The sequence below is a fragment of the Amphiura filiformis genome, chromosome 4, assembly GCF_039555335.1.
Source record: "Amphiura filiformis chromosome 4, Afil_fr2py, whole genome shotgun sequence".
NCBI lineage: Eukaryota > Metazoa > Echinodermata > Ophiuroidea > Amphilepidida > Amphiuridae > Amphiura > Amphiura filiformis.
In genome coordinates this window covers 65,664,225-65,688,452 of record NC_092631.1, presented here as the reverse complement: position 1 = coordinate 65,688,452, position 24,228 = coordinate 65,664,225, and the positions used below count along the sequence as shown (strand labels likewise).

The 24,228-nt window shown below is 38.2% G+C and overlaps 1 protein-coding gene across 1 annotated transcript in view; it reads left to right on the top strand.

Annotated features, from left to right (window-relative positions):
* Window positions 1-4,497: 4,497 nt before the first annotated feature.
* Window positions 4,498-24,228, top strand: part of LOC140150330 (sodium/hydrogen exchanger 9-like) — a 34,591-nt gene continuing 14,860 nt past the window's right edge. Inside the window, 13 exon segments of the mRNA XM_072172337.1 lie at window positions 4,498-4,796; window positions 10,366-10,589; window positions 11,454-11,531; window positions 11,965-12,041; window positions 12,423-12,523; window positions 12,855-12,960; window positions 13,946-14,072; window positions 15,596-15,701; window positions 16,825-16,913; window positions 18,567-18,680; window positions 19,697-19,808; window positions 20,734-20,887; window positions 23,085-23,142. Coding sequence (XP_072028438.1) covers window positions 4,508-4,796; window positions 10,366-10,589; window positions 11,454-11,531; window positions 11,965-12,041; window positions 12,423-12,523; window positions 12,855-12,960; window positions 13,946-14,072; window positions 15,596-15,701; window positions 16,825-16,913; window positions 18,567-18,680; window positions 19,697-19,808; window positions 20,734-20,887; window positions 23,085-23,142 — 1,635 coding nt within the window. The 5' untranslated portion in view covers window positions 4,498-4,507.

The window sequence follows — 24,228 nt, the reverse complement described above, 5'->3', positions numbered from 1 at the left end:
CTTTCATTTGACACCACTAGGGGGGTCATACCTTCTTGGCATTTTGAGATATGAAAAGACAAATATGAATATTGACCCGGTTCCTATGATGAGTGTCGCCCCGGGTTGGGGGGGGGGTCCGGCATTTAGAGATATGTCCATTTCAGACCAAAACGTTAGTCAGTTAGTAAGTAACTTTGTAAGCTAGTAACATACATTATATACTTCATTAATATATTCTTGTTCATTGATTGGTTAAAGTGGATCACATGACCAAAAATAGTTTTACCATCAGTACTCCTATCCGTAAATAGTACCTCTAAGCCGTAAATAGTATTTTCAATGTCCCGGATGAGCCGTAAATAGTACCTCCAAGCCGTAAATAGTACTTTTGACCATGCCTTCCACGTCTTGGCGCATTCGATGCAGACGGAACAGTTCACGCACGCTTGAAACTGCCATAGCGTGATGTCGCGCTGCTGTAATTGGTTAGCCCAATTTTAGCCTATTCGATTTTTTTGAAGGGCAAAATATAGGTTGTGCTTAAATTGGTCGTGCTGTTCACTCAGGACCCGGACTCAGGATAGAAGCTGGAGAGTCAAAACGTCAAATAATTTTCTTTTAACCAATCAATGAACAAAGAACATATTAATGAAGTATATAAAACAAATATATATTGCCTTTATTCGAAGTTCTGGTTAAAACTATGGTCCTCGTTGAGATCAATTAATACTATTTTCCTTCGGGCTGCGCCCTCAGGAAAATAGTACTATTGATCTCACCTCGGGCCCATAGTTTTAACCACAACCTCTCATGGCAGTATATATTTGTATAATATAGTATTTATACAAATATTGATTGGTTAAAAGAAAATTATTTGACGTTTTGACTCTCCCGCTTCTATCCTGAGTGAACAGCACGACCAATTTAAGCACAACATATATTTTGCCCTTCAAAAAAATTGAATAGGCTAAAATTGGGCTAACCAATTACAGCAGCGCGACATCACGCTATGGCAGTTTCGCGTGCGTGAACTTTTCCGGCGCATAGTATGCGCGCACGCCGAAGGCATGGTCAAAAGTACTATTTACGGCTTGGAGGTACTATTTACGGCTCATCCGGGACATTGAAAATACTATTTACGGCTTAGAGGTACTATTTACGGATAGGAGTACTGATGGTAAAACTATTTTTGGTCATGTGATCCACTTTTAACCAATCAATGAACAAGAATATATTAATGAAGTATACATATAATGTATGTTACTAGCTTACAAAGTTACTTACTAACTGACTAACGTTTTGGTCTGAAATGGACATATCTCTAAATGCCAAGGAGGTATGACCCCCCCCCCCCAACCCGGGGCGACACTCATCATAGGAACCGGGTCAATATTCATATTTGTCTTTTCATATCTCAAAATGCCAAGAAGGTATGACCCCCCTAGTGGTGTCAAATGATTGAGATAGAAGTAAAGAATATAATAAAAATAATTTTCCCACCGGGGGTGACACTCCTCATAAGACATGGGTCAATATTGATATTTTGGGGCCTTTCCATATCTCGAAATGCCAAGAAGGTATGACCCCCCCCCAAGTTGTGTCAAATGAGAGAACAAAGTAAAGAATATAAAGGCTGATACCATTTCATGGTTCAGCAAAAAGTGTGCAGGTGTCCACATACAAAACAGAACTGATTGTTTGAAGTCAAACAAGATTATAGAAAGCCAGTTATTGAAAGTTATTTTTTGGGGAGCCGAAGCGGGGGAGCAAGCCTGGGGTCCTTGCATACCAAATTGGTATGCATGCTTGTCCCAGCACCTCAAAAATGGATGGCGTAATCAGTGTAGAAAAATTTCACCTAAATTGGCGTAAGGCTCTGAAAATCTTACCCCTAAAATATGGCGTAAAGCAGTATTCAGACTTTTTATTGTACGTACAATATTGTATGCAATATATCTTCGTTGTTTAATCTATTGCCATTCTATTTCCAGTAATGTTTTAAGTTTCTAACGAATGTTTGATGACGTAAAATCGATAATATATTTCTACTAGATATTACATGTAACATACTATCGATTTTTCGTCATCAAACATTCGTTAGAACTTAAACATTACTGGAAATAGAATGGCAATAGATAAAATAACGTAGATATGTTGCATACAATATTGTACGTACAATACTCGGAGTCTGTGGAGCGCTAAATTCAGCGTAAGAAACTAAAATGGACCCCTAAATGGCGTAAACTCTAAAACAAACCCAATGAAGTTGAAAAAAGATACCATAAATGTTGAAATTTTACCTGAAAAGCACCCTTTTTTCTAAAAACGTCGACGCCGCCACAAGGCCAAAAATCGACCCTTTTTCAACATTTTTGGGGACGAGCATGCGTACCACTTTGGTATGCGAGTGACGACCGGGGGGGGGGGCAAGCCACATTTGGAGCTATTTGGCACTCATTCATGGGGCGCCTTTTAAACACTCTAAAAAGGCTTTGGAAAACCGGTACAGAAACACTTAAATATATGCAAATTTTCCTGCTCGCTGCACTCGCAACATGTATCTAGACCATTTAAGGGATCTGGAATGAGCGTTTCGACAGTATTTTTTGTGGGACGTGAGACCACATCAGACATATCGAATTGCATTCTGAATACGAAGAATGTCTTTCTGATATCAAATAATTTTCATTTTTTGAAATTTACGATGTAATACAAATTTTATGACAAATTATTAAAATTTGATATTTTCACATTTTTGATATATAACAGTCCTCGAAGTAAATTTTATAAATCTAATGATATATTCTTAAAGTGTATGTAGCTGGGAGGAAAAATAGACGATCAATTGAAAATTTTGACCTTTCATATTGAAGATATGGATTTTTCCCCAAAAAGACCTAATTTTTTTTGGTGTTTTGGAAAATAAAATTCATATCTTCAATACGAAAAGTTAAAATTTTCAATTGATCGTCGGCTTTTCATCCCACCTACAACCTACATACACACTTTAAGTATAAATCATCAGATTTATAAAGTTTACTTCGAGTAGGCTTACTGTTAAATATCAAAATATCAATTTTAATCATTTGCCATAAAATGTGTATTACATTGCGAATTTCAAAAATCAAAATTATTTGATATCAGAAGGACATTCTTCGTATTCAGAATGCAATTCGATATGTCTGATGTGCTCTAATGTCCCACAATAAATACTGTCCAAACGTTCATACCCCAGCCCTTAAGGTTTGCAAATTGGGATCCCAAAAATTTGGGATGTGCAAAGGGGGCCGGGGGGGGCAAAAATTTTTTGGCAGACCGAGGAAGGGGGGGGCAAGCGATTTTTGGCAGGCCGGGATGGGGGGGGGGGGGGGGATTTTTGGGGGGCCGTTTGGAAATTTTACCCCGGGGGGCTCATAATTACTGCACAGCCCCTAAATAAAGGGAAATGGAACAGGTCCACTGCTTTGTTGCCAAATGTTTTGCGATGATCTTGGCCTAGGGGTCAAAATTTAAAAAAAACTGAAAAAAGAAAATAAGGACTTCTGGGTGATGTCTAAACAGTGGGTGAGCCCAGGGGGTTGGGAGGTACCGGTACCACCACTGATGTGGGAGGGGAGAAAAGCTGCACTTTTACCATCATAGTAGTATGACTAGAGGAATACATTAGATTCAAACCCAATTTGAGCAAGTTTAAAATTTATCCTTGTGTAAAGTTTGATGACCTTTTCTCACAAAAGCTACTCCAGTTCAATTGCTATGGTGCGAGTCACTGTGCAGTCCATGATCAGTTTTGCCCTCTCCCTCACCCTGATACCATACACCCAGTGGCGGCACCACAACAGTGGCGTAGCTGCAGGGGGGAAATTGCCCCCCCTGGCAAAAATTGCCTATTTGGGCCCCGCCCCTATAGTGCAAGGAAAAAAGAGGGAAAAGGAGAGAGAAAGAGGAAAAAAGAGAGGAGAGAGAGGGAGAGGAGGGGCAGAGAGATGGGGAATCCATACGATATGCAATACCGTACGATTATTATCAATAAGCCTGGCAAAAATTGTCTATTTGGGCCCCGCCCCCTCCCCCCCCCCCCCCAAATGCAGGGAAATTTGGTGGATTTGGGCCCCATACAGGCTTGCCCCCCCCCCCTGGAAAAATCCCAGCTATGCCGCTGCACCACAATTTTTTCGGGGTGGTGAAGTGAATTTCGGGGGGGGGGATCTTTGCGCAACTGTGGCTGCCAAGATTTTCGTAATTTTGGGTTTTTACTTGAGGCAAGAAAAATATTTTTTGGGAAAAGCCCCTTGCCCGTAGTGCCGCCACTGCAACCCCCCCCCCTCCCATCTGAGGAGGTCAGGCTCATACACTATTCAGTAACTAAAGCCATGTAGGGCCTATGTCCCCATTCTACATGATTAGATTAAACTTGTTATGACCTTTATGGCTTGCGATAAAGGTAATGAGAGGTAAATGATATCGCCCAGGTGTATCGTGCATCGTGTAACGCCCAATATCATTAAAAACAGAATCAGTCATCATGGCGATTGACATCAGTGCTTTGGCTGCAAAAGCCAATGTTTTGATGTTAATACCTGTCCTCAGCCAGATGTCTGCAGCTCAACAAGCAGTTTCGCCTTCTCCAGAAGAATCATGTGATATAGATCCAGCTAGGATTGCAGAAAGTGAGGTGTTGGAGCAGCATCGTTTGGACAGTCTCAACTTGCTTCTCTTTCTATTTCTTCTTGTAATCACAATATTGACAACATGGTTGTTCAAGCAGCAACGATTCCGTTTTATGCACGAAACTGGACTCGCTATGATATATGGTAAATATTTCTCGTAAACCCCACTATATATACTGCTTAACTTGATCATACCCACTATTGTAATAGATACCTAGTTAGGATTGTGTGTGTTTTATGTGTAAAGGTGAGGTAAGCTTAAAAAGTTAGTGATTCATGACATGACATGAATCATGGAATCATGTCATGTGATTTCATCTCATCTCATCTGTAGTCAGCAAGACGTACATCATTACTCGACGCATCACGCTAACTCTGTGTATAAACCTCTGAATGATGCTTGCATTACATTTTAATTTTGCCATGATTTACCATGTGAAGGGCTGAACTTCGCTGAAGGGGTCACGCCCCCTCCTCCAGACCTCCTAGTCCTACTGCACAGTGTTGCTGTAGCTAGCCTAAATTTAGTGTCAGTTGAAATGTGATTTTTATTTTATCCGCAAAATTGCATTTGGATGGAAGTTTTCCAGGCTCTGCTGAATAAGCACTGAGCTGTATAAAGACAGTACTTTGTTTTTTCCTTTGGACAGTTCGGTGGAACATAAATACATTTCCTTAATTTTTTACTGGCATGAATGTTCAATTTTTTTATTTTTGTGCCAGGGTTTACGGTTACTCGAGAACTTTAGCCTCAAATTTGCACAAGATAGACACATTCGAGGCTAGAGTCCTTCGTTTATCAGTATGGTAGATTAGCATCGTTACCGTATGTTTTGCAATGCATGTTAAATTTTCTGTTGTCAACAACTAAAGCCTAAGGTCGTCTAAATTTTGAAGTTTACAATTAAGTAAAAGGGCAATGTTATGTTAACAACATTTTGAATGCGATTGCACATTGTGATCAGCTGTGTTTACTTCTGAAATTCCATTGCTTAATACCCAGTGTCATGCTTCATTAATTTCTACTAGATGTTGATACCAAAGGACTCATAGCCTCGCATATGAAGCTATTACAAAGTGAGCAATTTTGAAGCTAGATTCCAGCAGTGTTGAAATATCACATGCATACATGTATGCACACTGCACAGAGGCATGTAACTTTGACTCTGTGTGTAGAATTTTCTGAATCTGAATCTGATAGGTAGGCCTACTCTCAACACCTCCTTCGGAGGTCAGACGAGAGGATGTTGAGGGGTGCTTTCGGTTACTTATTCTCGTTGGGTGCTTTCTTCCTGGCTGAAGATGTGCTCAGCCACGGCTGTCTTGAATTGTGTAGATAGTTTAATGTCCACTAGTTGTTGCGGCAGGTTGTTCCAACACTTGGTTGTGAGTGGTAAATTTGAGTTGTGGCTAAGGCGTGAAGATTAGCGCGTTTGGACCGGCTGCATGAATTCGTGTGCCGGGATGGCTACCTGATTGTTGACAATCTTATGGAACATAGTATGCGACTTTCCTCCGCAGGTGGAGTGGTTTCCAGTCTAGTTTCTTCAGCATGGTGGTAACGCTGCTGGTACATGTACGTCTGTAATCACTGAATATGAATCTTGCTCCTCTTCTCTGGATGGTTTCAATTTTATCAGTCAACTCTTTGGTATGAGGATTCCACACTGTTGAGCAATATTCTAAGTGAGGACGGACCAGTGTCTGGAAAGCTTTTGATCTTAAATTGCTTGGACAAGATCTCAGGTTCCTTTTGATGAAACCGAGAACCCTACTAGACTTAGCGGTAATCTTGTTGATATATGATTATTCCACTTAAGGTCTTCAGATATCTCAACACCTAGGTACATGTGTGATGATGTTTGTGCTAATATGGTGTTTAATTTATATTGATGAGTCTTTGGTTTCTTTGAACGGGATATCTTAAGCACATAACATTTGTCAGGGTTGAACCTGAGTTGCCAGTTGTCTTGCCATACAGAAAGGGTGTCAAGATCATTCTGTAGTGTTTGTGCGTCTGTGTCATTTTTAATGTTCCTATACATCATGCAATCGTCAGCAAAAAGTCTAATTGTTGACTTTGTGTTCAGAGGGAGGTCGTTGATAAAGAGCAGGAAGAGTAATGGGCCTAACACGGTGCCCTGTGGCACGCCTGAACGCATCGCCAACATAATTTGAATGCTCTCCATCAACAACCACCCTCTGTTTACGCTTTTGTCAAGAAATTTTTTACCCAAGTATGCATACTTCCGGTTATTCCATATCTGTCCATCTTCAGTAATAGCCTATTGTGGGGTACAGAGTCGAAGGTTTTGCTAAAATCCATTATTATTGCATCTGTTTGTGTGTTTTTGTCAAGTGAAGTAGAGAAATCATGCACTGTTTGGAGTAATTATGTCTCACATGAATGTTTAGCCCTAAAACCGTGTTGGCAACTCGTTAGTATTGAGTGTCTGTCCAGATGTTTCATTGTGTTGCTGTGGATGATGTGTTCTAAGATTTTGCATGGTATTGATGTGATTGACACTGGTCTATAATTAGCTGGTGTTGTTTTGTTACCTTTTTTGTATATGGGTGTTATATTAGCTGTTAACCAATCCTGAAAAAAACCAAAATCAATTTTGGCTGTGCATGTAAAATTTTGTGAAAATCAGCCAATTTTTAGGAAAAAATCCGAGTTGTGCATGTAAGTTTTATTTTGTATTTCGACCCCTGGATTCCAGTAAGCCAAGGCTATGCTGGGTTGCACATGTATGTATATTGAGACCAGCCCTCGAATTAACCCACGGCACCGACGGCATATTGCTGTGGGTGCCCACCCCCATTGCCGCAATGCCCTCAAAATATGTCCTTTACCGACGGCAGTCACTTGCCGTGCCCCTAAATGAAGTTGCCGTGGGTGCCCTAGCCGGCCAGCCCTGCCCCTTCATTATAAAATCATTAACAAGTACTGGTTAAATCCCAGCAAAATTGTGGAAAATTAAATCGAAAATCTTGAACACGATCGCTATTTTGAGCATCGTAACCCAGCTATCAATCACATACACAATAGTTTGTTGTGAATTAATATTCATTACCCCTACGTATTACATATTCAGCCAATCACATCGGCTTATACATCATCTGATTACTAGAAATCTGACTTCATTTTCTCGATTGGTCAGAGAAATACCTTCAACGTACTATCGACCAATCAGAAACGCTGTTAGTAACTAAAGCTTCCTCGACCTCGTGTCGATGTCGTGAACAAAATCTGAGCGCTGGGCAAATCAATTGTTCTCTTGATTATCAAACATTGACTTCGCGATGGCGATACCCTTCCGGTATCGTCTTATCTTGTACATGTGAGCCCATCTCTAGATATGTTTTGCACGAAATAGTTTTTATCCCGGCGAATTTGATCTATATTATTACCAAAGTTACAGCTGTTTCATCGCTACATTTCGAGTCAGTGTTGCAGCTCAGAACTAGGGATCGCAAAATTTAAGTAAATTAAACTGTATTATAAAGCAGGTTTTTTAAGCAATCAGGTTAGTTTTAGTGCAAAGTTGTGAGTCGAATTTTACTTTGGTGTCGAATTCAGTGACGGTAATTTGCATCTATTCACTTTTGACAAATTGCCTTGGTGCCCTTCTCAAATTTTCAACAGTTGCCTTGATGCCCTTTTGAAATATTACAAATTGCCGTGCTGCCTTGCCTTTTCAGTGAAAATCCACAGCAATTATCAACTTGCCCTAAAAAAGTTGCCGTGCCCCTTCAGATCCTTAATTCGAGGGCTGATTGAGACCCATCATGAGTGCTGAATGCAGCAGCTTTGTCATGTTTGTCCTTTGAGTTTGACGTTTAATTGGCCAATCCGGTTAAGGGGGTACTACACCCCTCGATAAATTTGTGTCTATTTTTGTATTTTTCTCAAAAACTAATAACACAGTGGTAACAAAAGTTATGTACATGTAGATTATTGGGGCAAGGAATCCAATTACTAGCCAATTACCCAAGACAAGCGGTTCGTTATTTATGATAAGAAATTAGGTACCGCTAGGATATACCTCATTTCCGATCATATATAGGGCCTACTGAACCGCTTGCCTTGAGTCACTGAAAATTCAGTGTAGTAATTGGGATCCTTGCCCCAATAATCTACATAACTTTTGTTACCAGTGTGTTATTATTTTTTGAGAAAAATGCAAAAATAGTCACAAATTTACCACAGGGGTGTAGTACCCCCTTAAAAAGGCCTGATTGTCATTATAGTTATGATTGTACGAAAGGTGATTGAATTAGCCAATCTTTGGTGATTACTAAATACTGTGCAAAGGTGGGTGACCGACCCCTTAAAACACCTGTCCAGAATTGATAAAAATTAACCCAGCAAATATATCCCACTACACAGTATACTCATATGTACCATTACCACATGCACATGTGCATGTGATTTTTTTTCTCTGCATGTAAAATTTTGTAATTACATGCACATATGTGCAGGTAAAAAATTGTAACCAGTTAGCTTAGAATTCAAGATATGAAGGCAGTAATTTGTAGAACATTGAAGTTATTGACATCATTGCATATTTATAAATTTCATGTAGAAAGTTATTCCATTTTTGATTGCAGTGATGTTTTAAAAACCACATCTTAGTTTAAAGGGAGTCGGGGAAGGTACAAGTGTTTTTTCCCTTTCTTTATTTAGGTCACTTGCACCAAACAATTTACATGTACATGTACAGTGGGAAAAAATACATGCATACATGTAGTGTGCATGTGAATTATCTGTTGTGCAGGTAAATTTTTTGGTTTACATACATGCACCAGTGCATGTGGTTTTTTTAAAATACTAAATCGAGCACTGTAAATGTCACCCTATTGAGTCCAATATTTTGTTGACCAATTTTAGGGGGTCAATTTTTTTACGACCCCCCCCCCCATCTTGGGTCGAAATTTTTTATGACCCCCCTTCCACCTACACAGACTCAAGACATTCATTGCCGGAACTAATGGTGCGAGCACGCCAAAAACCTAGAGGGAAGAAAGTGCGCGGAGCACGTTAACATTTTTATCGTATGTGTAAAGAAGGCGTGCGAAGTGCGTAAAAATTGTGCATCTATAGATTGTGCGCACATTTTGATTGCTAAATTAAAAGAATGTGCGCACAGCGCACAAAATTTTTGAGTCACTAGCCCTTAATAATTCCATAACCCCTCTATTTTTGGTCTAAAAATTCTATGACCCCCCCAGTATATTTGGGACCCACCCCTTCTGAAGAAAATGCCAGCCTCCTTAGTACTTCAGAAATTCTATGCAGAATTACACACAATATTTGCTTGGTCCCATCCGGGGGGGGGGGGCACTCAACACAAATGACCATACGGGATTTCGCAGCTCCGAAAGACCCCCTACATTTGACCAAAATAGAGCTCCGAAAGACCCTTGATTTTGATGATTTCAGCTCTGAAAGGTTTTTTTCAGGTGATTTTCAACCAGAAAACGAAGAAGGACCCTTGATTTGGAATGTTCGCAGCTCCAAAAGTCCTCATTTTACTTGTTCGCAGCTCCAAAAGACCCCCTTTTATTGGTATGCCGTCAGCTCCCAAAGACCCACCACCTCAAAATTCCGGGGGAGCATACACACCATTTTTCGATGTGCCCCGGTTCCCATCATAGCTTGATAACCTAGAGATTTGACTGTATGTAATGTTTTCTTCTCATATTACAGGTGCGATTGTAGGAGTGATTGTTTGGTATGCAGCTGCAGGTACTACCAGTGAGTTGATTGATCCAATACCCGATCCTCATGAAACCTGTGATGAAAAGATGGGCAACGACACTATATACCTGATAAAAACCTTTCCAAACAACAAATCAGTCACATTTGAATATGTAAGGTCAAAGGTCACCCACTCTAATGAGTTTACAGCTGGAAGTGATTTTGCTGCAAAGGTAATGGATGGAGATTTCCTGTTTTTTTTATATAATTCATGAGGATAAAAAAGCAGTCCTTGAGACAATTTAAATCATTTTAATTTCATGTTTAGTAGTCCTGAAAAATTGTTCAAATAAGTTTTTCTAGTAAAGGGTCCTAAAGACTTCGGACATTTGAATTTGTATGAAAAAGCCCAAATTAAAGGTGTCCTGATGAACAGCCCCACTTTACCCCATTGAAATATAGATTTTGATACAGATAAAAGTGCATTTTTCTCATAACCCTGGAATTTGGGGTTTGAAAGTATTTTGTTTAGGCGGTATGAGCAAAAAAACACATGTGGTAGTTTGCACCACCTTGGGAGTTATGTACTGTTCTGTGGGGCACTGTGATACACCTTTTTAGCTTCTGGAATCCACATCACTGGAGCAATTTAACCTGTAACTTGTAATAGGAATGATTGGGGGCCTGGGGTAGAAAATGATATGTGTTACAGTAGGACCAACCACCTTTTATACCTGTGTCAATGTACATTCACTGTACAAAATGTATGTTCTATGTGGTTGTATTATGAACGTTCTATCACAAAATAAGTAGGTAGGCTTTCTTGACAGGAATTCATATTTCTACAAATATGGCGTCAGTTATCAAAGTACATGTGCTGCAGCTGGTCCCTTTGTGAGTGGTCAAGTATTCGTCAGATGTGTCTCTGATCAGGACAAAGTCAGAGACACATCTGACAAAAGATTGACCACTTACACAGGGACTGTATATAGTAATACTGCTATAACAGACAATATACTCATAGAAATACAATAACTTTATATTTTAGACTGTTGTAATAATGAAATGGAGTAACAAAAATGAAATTTGTATTTCAGGTCAACTTTGATCCAGAAGTATTCTTCAACATTCTTTTACCACCGATAATCTTCTAGGCTGGGTACAGTCTAAGAAGAGTAAGTACATGTAGTCACTTCAATGTACAAATAAGGTGCCTTATGTCACAATGGCACTAAAGGTAGTCTTTTTTGGAGGGTAGCTTATTTTAATCATGCAGTGAAAGTCAAAATGTAAATTTCTTATAAACAATATTGTAATATATTAGTCTCGCCACTGGCCATTTTTACCTTTTTTAATGGCTTTAATTTTGTTTTGTTTTTAAACAGATTTGCTTCTCAAGACAATCAATTTCAATATATTTATTGGCCATTATAGGGAATTTGAGTTGTGGATTGTCAAAGTAAAAACTCAAAATTTACTCAAATGTTGTTAAAAACCTTTCAACTGTACAGCATATCTAGTATAATTTTGGGTATAATTAAGTTTACAAACAATTTATAACCACATTTAGAGCTGTTTAGTTTACTGTTTTTGTTCTTGTTTTCACAGCGACACTTTTTTCGTAACCTTGGGGCAATCATGACATATGCTTTACTTGGAACAACAATATCATGTCTTGTTGTGGGGTAAGTACCGGTTTGTGTACATGAATATGTATATGTGGGAATGTATGTGTGGTGGTAATCTTGCATGTTTAGGTCAAAGATATGGATATTTTTATGTAAAAATTCACTTAAAATAGTGAAAATTTTGTATATTATTATTGCCACAGAATATATCAAAAAACAAGTTCACAACAAAATATGATGGTAATGATGATTTTTATGGATTGTCAGGCTCATTTTTGGAATATATCCGACTAATGCTGTACAAATTACAAGCTGGCATAACACTTTACAAAAAATAAAATATGCAAATTCAAATAAGAAAAGAAAAGGAAATGAAAACCCTGATTGGATGAATGGAAGTACTAACTCTTCATATTTTGTGTATTTGTCTATTTGCAGGGGTATTATGTATTTGTTTGTTGTAGTACTAATGGGAAGTAAAGACTTTAAGCTGCAAGATTGTTTCTTTTTTTGTGTCCTCATATCGGCCACTGACCCAGGTAAGACAACTTCATAATAAGAAAATAAAGGTACTTTTATTTATCTAAGTCGCCGGAAGTTTAAAGAGAGAGTCTCCTTAAAATGATTATGTATTGTGATGTGACTTTTAATCAACCAAATTTCATGCAAGATTTTTTTTCTTTGAATTAGTCAAATAACAAAAAAGTCAATATTTCTGATATTTATGTTTCTTTTTAGTGCATAAGTTGCACATGTCTAATACCGGGATCCAGTATCCAAAGTACAGGTATTGCTTGCACTGGACAATGTGAATTGATTCTTATATCTGCTATAGACATGAGCACTTTGTAACTTGATCCTTTATTTCAGTGACTGTACTGGCTGTATTTCATGATCTTCATGTGGATGTAGACATGTATATTCTAGTGTTTGGAGAGAGTGTATTAAATGATGCAGTAGCCATTGTATTATCAAAGTAAGTTGGATTCTTTATAATTGGGCTATTTCAGTTGAAATCCATGCACCCCCTGGAAGCCATAACCTTAGTCTTCCACACAGGGAGTGTGAATTTCAAATGGGGCTACCTAAATGGATTTAAAATCTACATTCCCTGTGTGGGAGATTAAAACCATGGCTTAAATAGAGAGTGTATGGATTTCCAAATGGAAGAACCCATTGTGTTAAAAATTAATTAGAAAATAATTCCTATTCTGTTACAAAGCAGTCTGAGTGCAATCCCAATGTAAAGGGAAACATCTTTTCCTTGCACTGTCTGCTATAAATGTATGATATTACTTATACAAATAAGCGCCCATACCCCAATAAGCGCCCATACCCCAATAAGCGTCCATAACCAATAAGCGCCCATACACCAATGAGCCATTACAGCTACAGGCGCACTAGTTACTTATACAATGGGCATGTGAGTCTTATATTGGGAGAGGGACCTGTACAACTGACCATACTGAAACACACCACAAAAAGTAACACAGTTTCACCTAACTTGAGCCAAAATGTCACAATTTTTTTTTACAATTTTGTGGGAAAAAAAACTCAAAATTGTGTTAAATTGTTATAAATATGGGAGGCACATACACACCAAATTTGAGTACCCTTGTATACTACACCGACAAATTAAAATGTGGTGTATATTTATATCATGTACCAGAACTATATACAGTTCTGATACAACCCTTATACCGTAAAAACTCCATCAAGCACTTCTAAAACATGCACACATGAAGTGCACCATCCACAAAAATGTAAAGGGTTTTGAGCAAATCATCAATACACATAGTTATATACAAACAAGTAAACCTGCAAATTTGTGTATCAACCCCATTAGCTCAGTTGGTAGAGCGCCATACTTTGGTATAATTTCATGTTTTCAAAAGCACTTGATAGTATTCACATATGCTAACTATGGTAATTTCTTGACCAACTCTTTATATATTTTTCAGAACTGTTGAAGAATATGAAGGGGATCAGTTCACAGTAGCAGCTTTCTTCAAGTCTGTGGGCCAATTTGTCGGCATCTTTGTTGGCTCATTTGTATTTGGAGCAGTCATTGGATGCCTCACTTCATTTATATCCTTTTTACTGAAAAAAACTGAAATTCAAATAACATAATTATCTTTAAAGATCACATAAATGAGAGGTGAAAGGGGAAATAGGAAAACATTATAATTACCAAATCATGTTTGACCACCCAATATGTAATGGAAGTTGGAGGGGTAAGGGCAGTAATAAAATTGTTAACTAATCTTACAAATCTGGGAAAAAAAGTTTTTACGGTACAAAAGAATAACAACCCTAATTTTGAAAAAAATACTGTCGAAACGCTCAAAATGCTCATTCCGGATCCCTTAAGTCTCTTATGTAAAATGTTTAGCCTTTGAAATAAAAGAAATCAAAATCTGATCAACCAACCATGTTAGGACAAGCAAACAATTTGTTTGACCTAATGATAATATGTCAGAAATTCTTGAGTAGTCAAACAAGAAAACTCTCAAAATGACCAATTTTGATACTAAAGCCATATGTGACCATCTAAACTCCTCAACAAAAGTTTGGAAAGTTTTTTCAAGCATCTGTATCTCCAAATATTTGCAGCATATTCATATCGTGTTGCATATCAATGGAGAGCTACAGTACTCCCCTTTACAATGACACCCCATTTGAAACAATAATAATTTTCACGGCTGAGTACACGCCATGTGAATGTAGTGGGTCTCAAACAGAATTTGCCAAATTGACCATTATTCTGTGCTCAAACAACGCTAGCCACTAACCTCAATAGCGGGTGGAAAACCCACATGCAGCCACAATAGTCAGGCACCTTCTCCTCATGCTGCTCACCAACCTGGTTACACGTTACTATGGGATGGCATTCCATTCTTCAACCAGGATTCGTCGCAGATCATTCAATGCGGCTGCATATGGGCTTCTCTGGCACGCACAACACGATCAAGGTGGTCCCACAAGTGTTCAATTGGGTTGAGGTCTGGCCCCCGGGTCTGGTCTGATGGCAGGCCATTTTGACTCTGCTCCCATATTCTGTAGGTAGTCGTTGACTACCGTGGCTATGTGGGGCGAGCGGTGTCATCTTGGAGGATTGCATTAGGTCCCAGATTGTGAAGATATGGGATTGCTGCTTGCTGCACAGAATAATGGTCAATTTGGCAAATTCTTTTTGAGACCCACTACATTCACAAGGCGTGTACTCAGCCGTGAAAAATGTTATTGTTTCAAATGGGGTGTCATTGTAAAGCGGAGTATTGTAGCTAGCCATTGATATGCAACACGATATGAATATGTCACATATAATTTGAGATACAGATGCTTGAAAAAACTTTCCAAACTTTTGTTGAGGAGTTTACTTGGTTCAGTTGCAGGGTTGTCACTACTCCGGTAGGCAGTAACTGCACTAGCAGTAGCCGACCTGCCCTCAATCAAAATAAGCTTCCTTCCAACCGGCACAAAATTGAGTATATATGTTATATGATTTTATACAATGTTAGAATTTTGTCAAGTCGGACTGATATAAGGATTAGCCAAATACAATATTGTTTGTCAATTTGAAAGTTATAAACCTTGACTCACATGTTCACCTAACTAAATTTACCAAAATTAGGGACTTCCCCCTGCTGGAGACAGCCTTATTTTTCATCATGTCATATAGCTCTTATCTATTAGCCGAATCATTTCAACTCACAGGTGAGTCTACATTTATGCCTGACTTTAATTTGATGAAATAATAGGATCTGATAAAGACTTTCTCTCAGCAAAAAACAATTTGACAGAATTAAAAGTATTGGTATTTTGTCTTAGGCAAAAAAAACAATTGTTATGTTGCCGTAACGGGCTGATCGAAAATAGGGTAGGTAGGTCGGGATTTTTTTTATTTTTAGGAACTGTTTTTGAACAATGTTGAACGAGTTAAAACATTCCTTTTTAGCACGACAAACATATCATTCGCAACTTCACCATCTTCCTCTCTTCATACTTCTTCAAAACTGCATACCACTGTAACCAGATGTCGGTATGAAAGGTCCTGTAAGGTTTGCATTGGCTTGATCAATTGCATGTCTCGATATCCGCGAGTCAAATTGTCCCTTGCTGCCTGGACTCTTTGCACGATATATACGTGTTGGAATTCATCACACAGTTTCTGCGCAAAGTCCCCGAACCAGATTTACCAAACACTGAAACAGGGTAGCCGTCAGAGTGGCAGTCGGAGGCTGCCACGACGAACACTGGTTTGGTACTTCCGGGTTGAGTAAAATTCTGTTTTTTCCGAGGAGCACCGTCGTATTTTTGGCGAAAAAAAAAAGTTTTTGCTTGTTTTAGGGTCGGTCAATCATTTTTTATTATTTTTTTTCAAAAAAAAAAAAAAAAAAGTGTAGGGTCGGGCCTAATAATAGGGTCGGTCGGGTTACGCCAACATAACAATTTGTTTTTTTTGCCTTATTGCAAACCTTGACGAATGTTCTTCCTTAGAGTGTCAAAGGTTACAAATTGATGTTCCCAATGTTGCACAATATAAACCTTCACTTATCAAGATGAAAGACTTGCGCAGTACTTACTGCACAAGATCAAAGCAATGGACTATTGCACATCAATATGTTTGAAATCGAAATCCCATTTTGGGGGAAAATCATGTGACACTTGTGGTTGCATAATTAAAAAGTTCAACACTTTTACACAAGGAAATCATATAAACATGTTATCTAAGTATCATTGAGCATAATCCATGTACACATAGTGGCATTGTCATCTTGTGCATGTCACATCCATTTGTGTGACATCTATATACTGATTTGTTTTCTTATTTCTGTAGGTATTGTTGCTGTCTTGTTCTGTGGTATGACACAAGCTCATTATACATATAACAATTTATCTGAAGAATCAAAAAGAAGAACAAAAGAAGTAAGTTTTTTTGATAGGTTCACCTCTGGTTTTCACCATGCTGTAAAAGGCTAAATAGGTGTTTTTTTCTGTAAGTGGCATTGAAAACCAAAATTTGAAAATGCATTTTTTTAAATAATATTTTATTAAATCAGTGCAGAGTCTGTGAGATATATTGTGGAATAGGCTTTGACAGGAGTACATAACAATTTAGTGGGTTCGCTGTCGGACAAGTTTAGAACTGTCAAGCTTTCGTCAGGAGTAGCTCTGACTTCTTGAGGACAAAGTACCTAATATTGAGACATGTAGACTGTCCCTGATGGCTATGAAAAGAGCTGTTCACTGAAGTCTGCCCCTTGTCCGACAGTGAACCCCCTAAAAACATTCCAATTGTTCTGTGAGATATGATAATTATAAGTTTAGGATAATTATAGATTAGTTTTCATAGGATGACATCCTCACAATAATGATTGGCTTCATTTATGCCATATGGGAATTTCCCCATATTCAACTATATTCTAATCAATGAATAACTCTTACAGAGGGTCTGTATTGATAAAATCATGCAATGCATAGCTATATACACTACCAGAGGTACACTGCTGCCCAGCTACATCACTGGTACTCTAGTACCAGTGTGGGTACTCGAGTGTACACACATCAGAATCTCACATAGAGTACACAAACTACATGTAGTACTGAATTGGTACTGCACTGGTACTCTAGATTAGCCACAAAGTAGCTGGGCAGTAATGTACATCTCAGGTGGCAGTAATAGGAATCTTGTAGTGTATATATTGCAATGTTTGAAAGAATTAGATATAATATGCTATGTATGCAAATTGTATGACTTTCTCATTCAGAAAGTAATTAATTATTAATTTTCATTTCATAAATATTCATGTAGACAGCTTGAAAATAAAATTTATAAAATGTAAACTGGCATCAAAAAGAAACTTATAATTTTTCACAAGGTCATATCTTAAAATCTTCTCCATAAAAATGAACAAAAATTGCACACAGGATTACTTCAATAATCTACTCTAAACACTGGTCAGTAACCAAACAGTTGTCCAACTGACACAACAGCAAAATGCACTGACATGGAACACCTTCCTGGACCAAATTCACAGCCCAACAGGATTCTATGGCTGGGTTCCAATTATTCGCCTGTGAATGTGGTCCCGGAAGCTGTTCCGTGTCAGTGCATTTTACTGTTGTGTCAGTTGGACAACTGCTTGGTTACTGACACGTGTTTAGAGTAGAGTATTGAAGTAATCCTGTGTGTATTTTTGTTCATGTAAGCGAATAATTGGAACCCAGCCATAGAAACCTGTTGGGCTGTGAATTTGGTCCAGGAAGGTGTTCCATGTCAGTGCATTTTGCTGTTGTGTCAGTTGGACAACTGTTTGGTTACTGACCAGTGTTTAGATTTAGAGTAGAGTATTGAAGTAATCCTGTGTGCAATTTTTGTTCATTTTTATGGAGAGGATTTTAAGATATGACCTTGTGAAAAATTATAAGTTTCTTTTTGATGCCAGTTTATAATATTTTTGGAAAGGTTGTGTGGTCCAGGTATTTAATGCTGCATACTGTTTTATATACATGTTGTAACATGTTATGCTGTGTTGTAAATAATCCTAATATGTGATTTTTGTCCTTTTCTGTATATAGACAGCTGAATTGCTACAGTTCTTGGCAGAGAATTTCATCTTTTCCTACATGGGTGTGTCTGTGTTTAATCCAAACAATCAGCATTGGGATCCAGGCTTCATCAGTGCAGCATTTGTATCCTTATAGTATGTCCCAAACAGAGGCGTGGCTCCCGGGGGATGGGGGAATAAATCCCCCCAATATTTTGCCAGAGGGGATGGTCCATACAATCACCCCCCTCCCTATGTTGACACCTGTATGGGTTTCTGACCAAAAAAACCCTCATATTTGGCCATTTTTGCACCCAAAGTGCCAATTTTTATGCGCTTTGTGCGAATTTATTCCACTTTTGCACTATGTTTCATCATTTTAGGTTCAATATGGCAAAAAAATTCTGCATGCAAACATTTGTACCATATCCTTATTTGGTCGCCAAAAGGTGCTGGATACACTATACTTCAACCCAATCCCCCCAATGTAAAAAAGAAATCTGCGCCACTGGTCCCAATAAAAGAAGCTAGCCCTACGGCTATTTACATAGAAAAACATCTTTATATTCTGTATCCCATATGTGTATGTGCTGTGATCACGGGAGAGAGTTGTTCATGTTTAAAGTTCACGAGCATGCATGTGAAAGACCTCTGAAGAACAACATGTAGCAAGGATTTACATTTTCTTCAGAAAACATGACTGCCCCAATATTTAAGTAATTTGCTTGTATTTCTTTATAACGTCATATCAATTTGGACATAAAGCCCTACCTTAAAACCTTGTCTACAAGCATATATATGCCTCTAAATAAGAGAGGAGAGAGAGGCAGACACTCTCCACAAAAACAGTATTTGGAGTTTGAACAACTATAATATATTACTTACATAGGTGGCTGTACAAACACGTAGTATTGTTTGTGGAGGGTATTTGCCTTTTGTCTCTTTCGTTAAAAAATACCTCGTTTAGAGGCATATATGCTTGTAGACAGAATTCTACGGTATTTTAGCCTGCCATAGTTCTTGATGTCTGCCTTGAAACTTTTGACCTTAGCTCGGATGTTGTCACCATATTCTTAGGTGACATGAAATATATTTATAAATAATAAATTTATTTGTAAACAAAAGGAAAAAAATGAATCATTCCTTGACACCTTTGTTCAGCTGGCCATTATTATTGGGCGTGCCTGCAATATTTATCCTCTTACATTCCTGTTAAATTTAGGAAGAAAGCAAAAGATATCTTACAACTTCCAACATATGCTCATGTTTGCAGGTAAGTGATTGAGTTGTCCAGACTACATGCTGATCCATAAGACAATGTATTCATGACAGTTAATACGCTGGTAAAGTAACAATATAAATCGGATTAACTACCATAGCAATAGGTGAAAATAATTTTGAATATATACAAGCAGGTTGCACTCATCACCTGTGTATGCAGAGGTTCTGTGTGAAAGTACCAGTGCAGCGCTGTATATTTAAAAATTGTATTCACCTATTGCTATGGTAGTTAATCCAATTATTACATAACTTCCCAGCGTATAGAAAGTGTCTGATTATAACAGTGGTTGCATCATGTATTGCACCTACCCACTGATTTGAGAGAGCACTGTTATTAATATTATACCCAGGAACTTTCATAAACAAATGAATAGGCAATACATCCATGTAACGAATCATTCCTGATTGATTTGCCGACAAGATATTCACAAAGCGAAAAACATTAGTGTTGATAACTGCACCGACAACATATAAACATTTCATTCCAGTACAGAAGTATCAAAAAGGGATTAAAAGAAAGCCAAGTGTAAGGTCCTATTATGGAAAGTGGGACCTTTTGGCCAAGTTTCAAATCAGAACAATAGGACGGACACTCAAATCTGGCGTCCATTGTTATGCCATTGTCCTGGCCAAGCTTCAGTTGGAGGTGAAAATCTTGTTGCATCAAATATAACGTTGGTAGAAAATTTTAGAAATTTCGAATTTCAACTTAAATTTGTAGGAAATCAGTACTTGCAATTTATCTTGAGGTATTTCTATATGGTTGGTTCAAGTATGTTCTTGAAATGGTTTGAATATTTTTCTTGCCACTATATTCCTCCTTTATATTATATCTCTAGCATACATATATGCCTTACTTGTGATCTCAAAGTATCCACACACATCTTTGATGCCGTTCCGTTTTGTTGTTTTGTCAGGTTTACGTGGTGCTATTGCTTTTGCGCTCGCCATTCGAAACTCATCGAACACGGCCAGGCAGTTAATACTTACAGCAACGCTGATGATTGTATTATCTACAGTAGTATTAGTGGGTGGGGCTACAACTCAGATGTTAACATGGTTAAAGATAAGGTAAGTGTTGCCATATTTGGAGCAAGTTTAGCATAAGGGATTGTGTCAAATACAAGACCCTAATACAACCCTATAATAGGTAGGGTTTGGTTTTTGCTGTCAACTGGCAAAAACCTGAAGAAACTCTGTTAGCCAAATATTAAAACATAACACAGAACATTAAATTGCAAATTTTTATGCCTCCACCGCGAGGCATACTGTTTTTGCAATGTCCGAGCTTCCGTGCTTCCGTCCGGATGCTCTATCTCGGGCATGGATGGGCGGATTGACTTCAGAATTTCAGGATAGGTGGGTCATGGTCAAAAACGCTGGACACTTTTTTTTTTTTTTTTGGATGCGGTTCAAGGTCATATACTGAGGTCAAAGGTCAATCTGAGGTCAAATTAGTAAAAATGGTCATATGGGCATCCGTCCGGATGCTGTATCTCGAGCATGGATGGGCGGATTGACTTCAGAATTTCAGGATAGGTGGGTCATGGTCAAAAACGCTGGACACTTTTTTTGGATGCGGTTCAAGGTCATATACTGAGGTCAAAGGTCAATCTGAGGTCAAATTAGTAAAATGGTCATATGGGCATGTAACTTGGTGGGTACAGTCACCATGTAGAGCCAAATAGATCACCGGGGTCAGGGGTCATCTGAGGTCAAATTAGCAAAGACTGTCGTATGGGCATGAAATTTGGTGGGTACAGTCAACATTTAGAGCCTAATTTTTGGAAGGTCATTTCGGGGTCATCCGAGGTCATCAAGGGGTCATCTGAGGTCAAATTAGTAAAAACTCATATGGGCATGAAACCTGGTGAGTACAGTCAACATTTAGAGCCAAATTTTTGGGAGGTAATTTTGGGGTCATCTGGGGTCACCCAGGGTTCATCTGAGGTCAAATTAGTAAAAACTGTCGGATAGGCATGAAACTTGGTGGGTACAGTCAACATTTAGGGCCAAATTTTTGGAAGGTCATTTTGAGGTCACCAGAGGTCACCCGAGGTCAAATTAGTAAAAACTGTCGGATGGGCATGAAACTTGGTGGGTACAGTCAACATTTAAAGCCAAATTTTTGGAAGGTCATTTCGAGGTCACCAGGGGTCATCTAAGGTCAAATTAGTAAAAAATGTTGGATGTGCATGAAACTTGGTGGGTACAGTCAACAATTAGAGCCAAATATTTGGAAGGTCATTTTGGGGTCACCAGGGGTCACCTGAGGTAAAATTAGTAAAAACTGTTGGATGGGCATGAAACTGGGTACAGTCAACATTTAGAGCCAAATTTTGGGAGGTCATTTGGGGTCACCAGGGGTCATCTGAATTCAAATTAGTAAAAACTTGTGAGTGCCACACCGCTCCCTTTGGTGGAGGCATCACGGTCGACGCTGTGCGTCGAAAACCGCGACATCCGAGAACCGCGGCACAGTGTATTTTACCCATACGAAAAATCATTCCGTACGAACCGTACCGTGCATGCACGGATCACTGACAGTAACGCAATCAACCAATCAGCAGTTGGAAAATCGTTAACCCAATGACGTCATCGCTGCATTTTCATTGATAAAATTCAAAATCGTTCAAAAACACGAGTTTTTAATTGCAGATATTTAATTTTTGTAATCATGAATGTCAATGCCTAACTCAAATTAACATTGTGTATTATCGTAGCGTTGAATGCGCTGAAAGCTTGTGAGGCGGATCCTTCGCAAATTTGGCGGATCTTTTTGTTTTTGTGACATTAAAAATCCATCTTTTCGCATGGCCGCTGTGTGTGTGTGTGTGGGAACGGAGTCAGCTATGCACGCATGGATTCTATTAATAGCGACCTGCATGCATAAACACTAGTACTGCTGACTGAGTGTACCAATCGTAGCAGGGTGTAAAATATAAAACAAAGTCAATGTTTAATATCAAATACGTTATGGGGTAAATATAAGCATTTGAATAATTTAACAATTATTTGAACCTGAAAAATAAATGAACATGAAAGTTCATGAGTGATTTTTCAACATATTTGACTGTTGGATAAATATGGGTGCTGCAGCTTTGGAGCTAAGGCAATATGGCGCATTACTTTGAAGTTGGTAATGGGTAAATTACACTGTGCGCGGTCCATCTAGTTATGAATCATTTTTGTCTCATCAAATTTATGACACATTTTAGTTACCCAGGTATTTAATTTATTACTTATATTTAAAAATTACAAATTTCAGAGTTGGAGTTGAAGATGAGGAAACAAGCCTTGCACCTGGATTACAAGTACCAGGAGTTGTAAGTAGCATGTGCATCATTATTTCCCAAATACCAGGCATAATTATTTTTTAGCTAGCAAGGACAGAATCTTAATATAAAAGCTTCGATCAAAATTCAATCAATCTGAAGTCAAAAGATTATCATAATCCTAAACTGGAAGGTTTAGAAGGTAATTTTATTCAGACATTTGATGGAATTTAGTTGTACAGACCTGCATTGAAAAAAAGGATGGGGATGCTTAGACAGTTGTCACTTAAAAATATATGTAGGGGCGCTTATTAGGGGAGGGCACTAAATTTGTCAAATACAGTATCATGTGGAATCTCCAGGTTCACAATGTTCAGTAGTTTATAAGCAGGAGGGACGTTGGGGCTGCATTATTAACACCTAATAACCACTCTACTCTATGGAAAATTCTTGATTTATTGCTCTGATCTGAACTGTACTTCATATTCACATGCTTTATTTTCACATAATTGGAATTATCCCTTTTGATAGAAACACTATTATATTCCTAAAATCCTGCTGGCCAGGTATTTAAAACACCACCCTTTACTAATAATTACTCTTACTAACTTTTGTCGTGGTAAATACTTTCCCGTAATTAACATGCTTACTTGAAGGAAATGCAACAACCAGTTGTTGCTTTACGTCCATGTCGCGTAAGTACACTATAACCGATACTGTTCGCTATGTAAATTATAAGTTTTTATGCAGCAGCTAAAATAATTATAGCTAAGTTTAGTATGATGTAAAACTTGGATGTGAAAAGACGTTAAGCGATGTAAATATGTTTTCATCAATTTCCTTGTTTTCATTTCCGTATTATTATTTCTAAGTAATGTGTTTATCTGCAAGTTTAATATATAATTGTAGACAGTGATCATGTTTCAATGTATTCTGTAATAGCTGTTATTTTGCCATATAAGTTTGAAAGATTAGGTATTATATATCCTTTGTTGAAAGCAATGCACTGCTAGTGCTAAACAGAATGTGAAATATCACCTTGTTTGTTATCCTCCATGGCTGTGTTGAAACGGGGATGAAATCACCTAATTAGGTGTTAGCTAGATAGGTTATACTGTTATAACCACATTGGGTCAT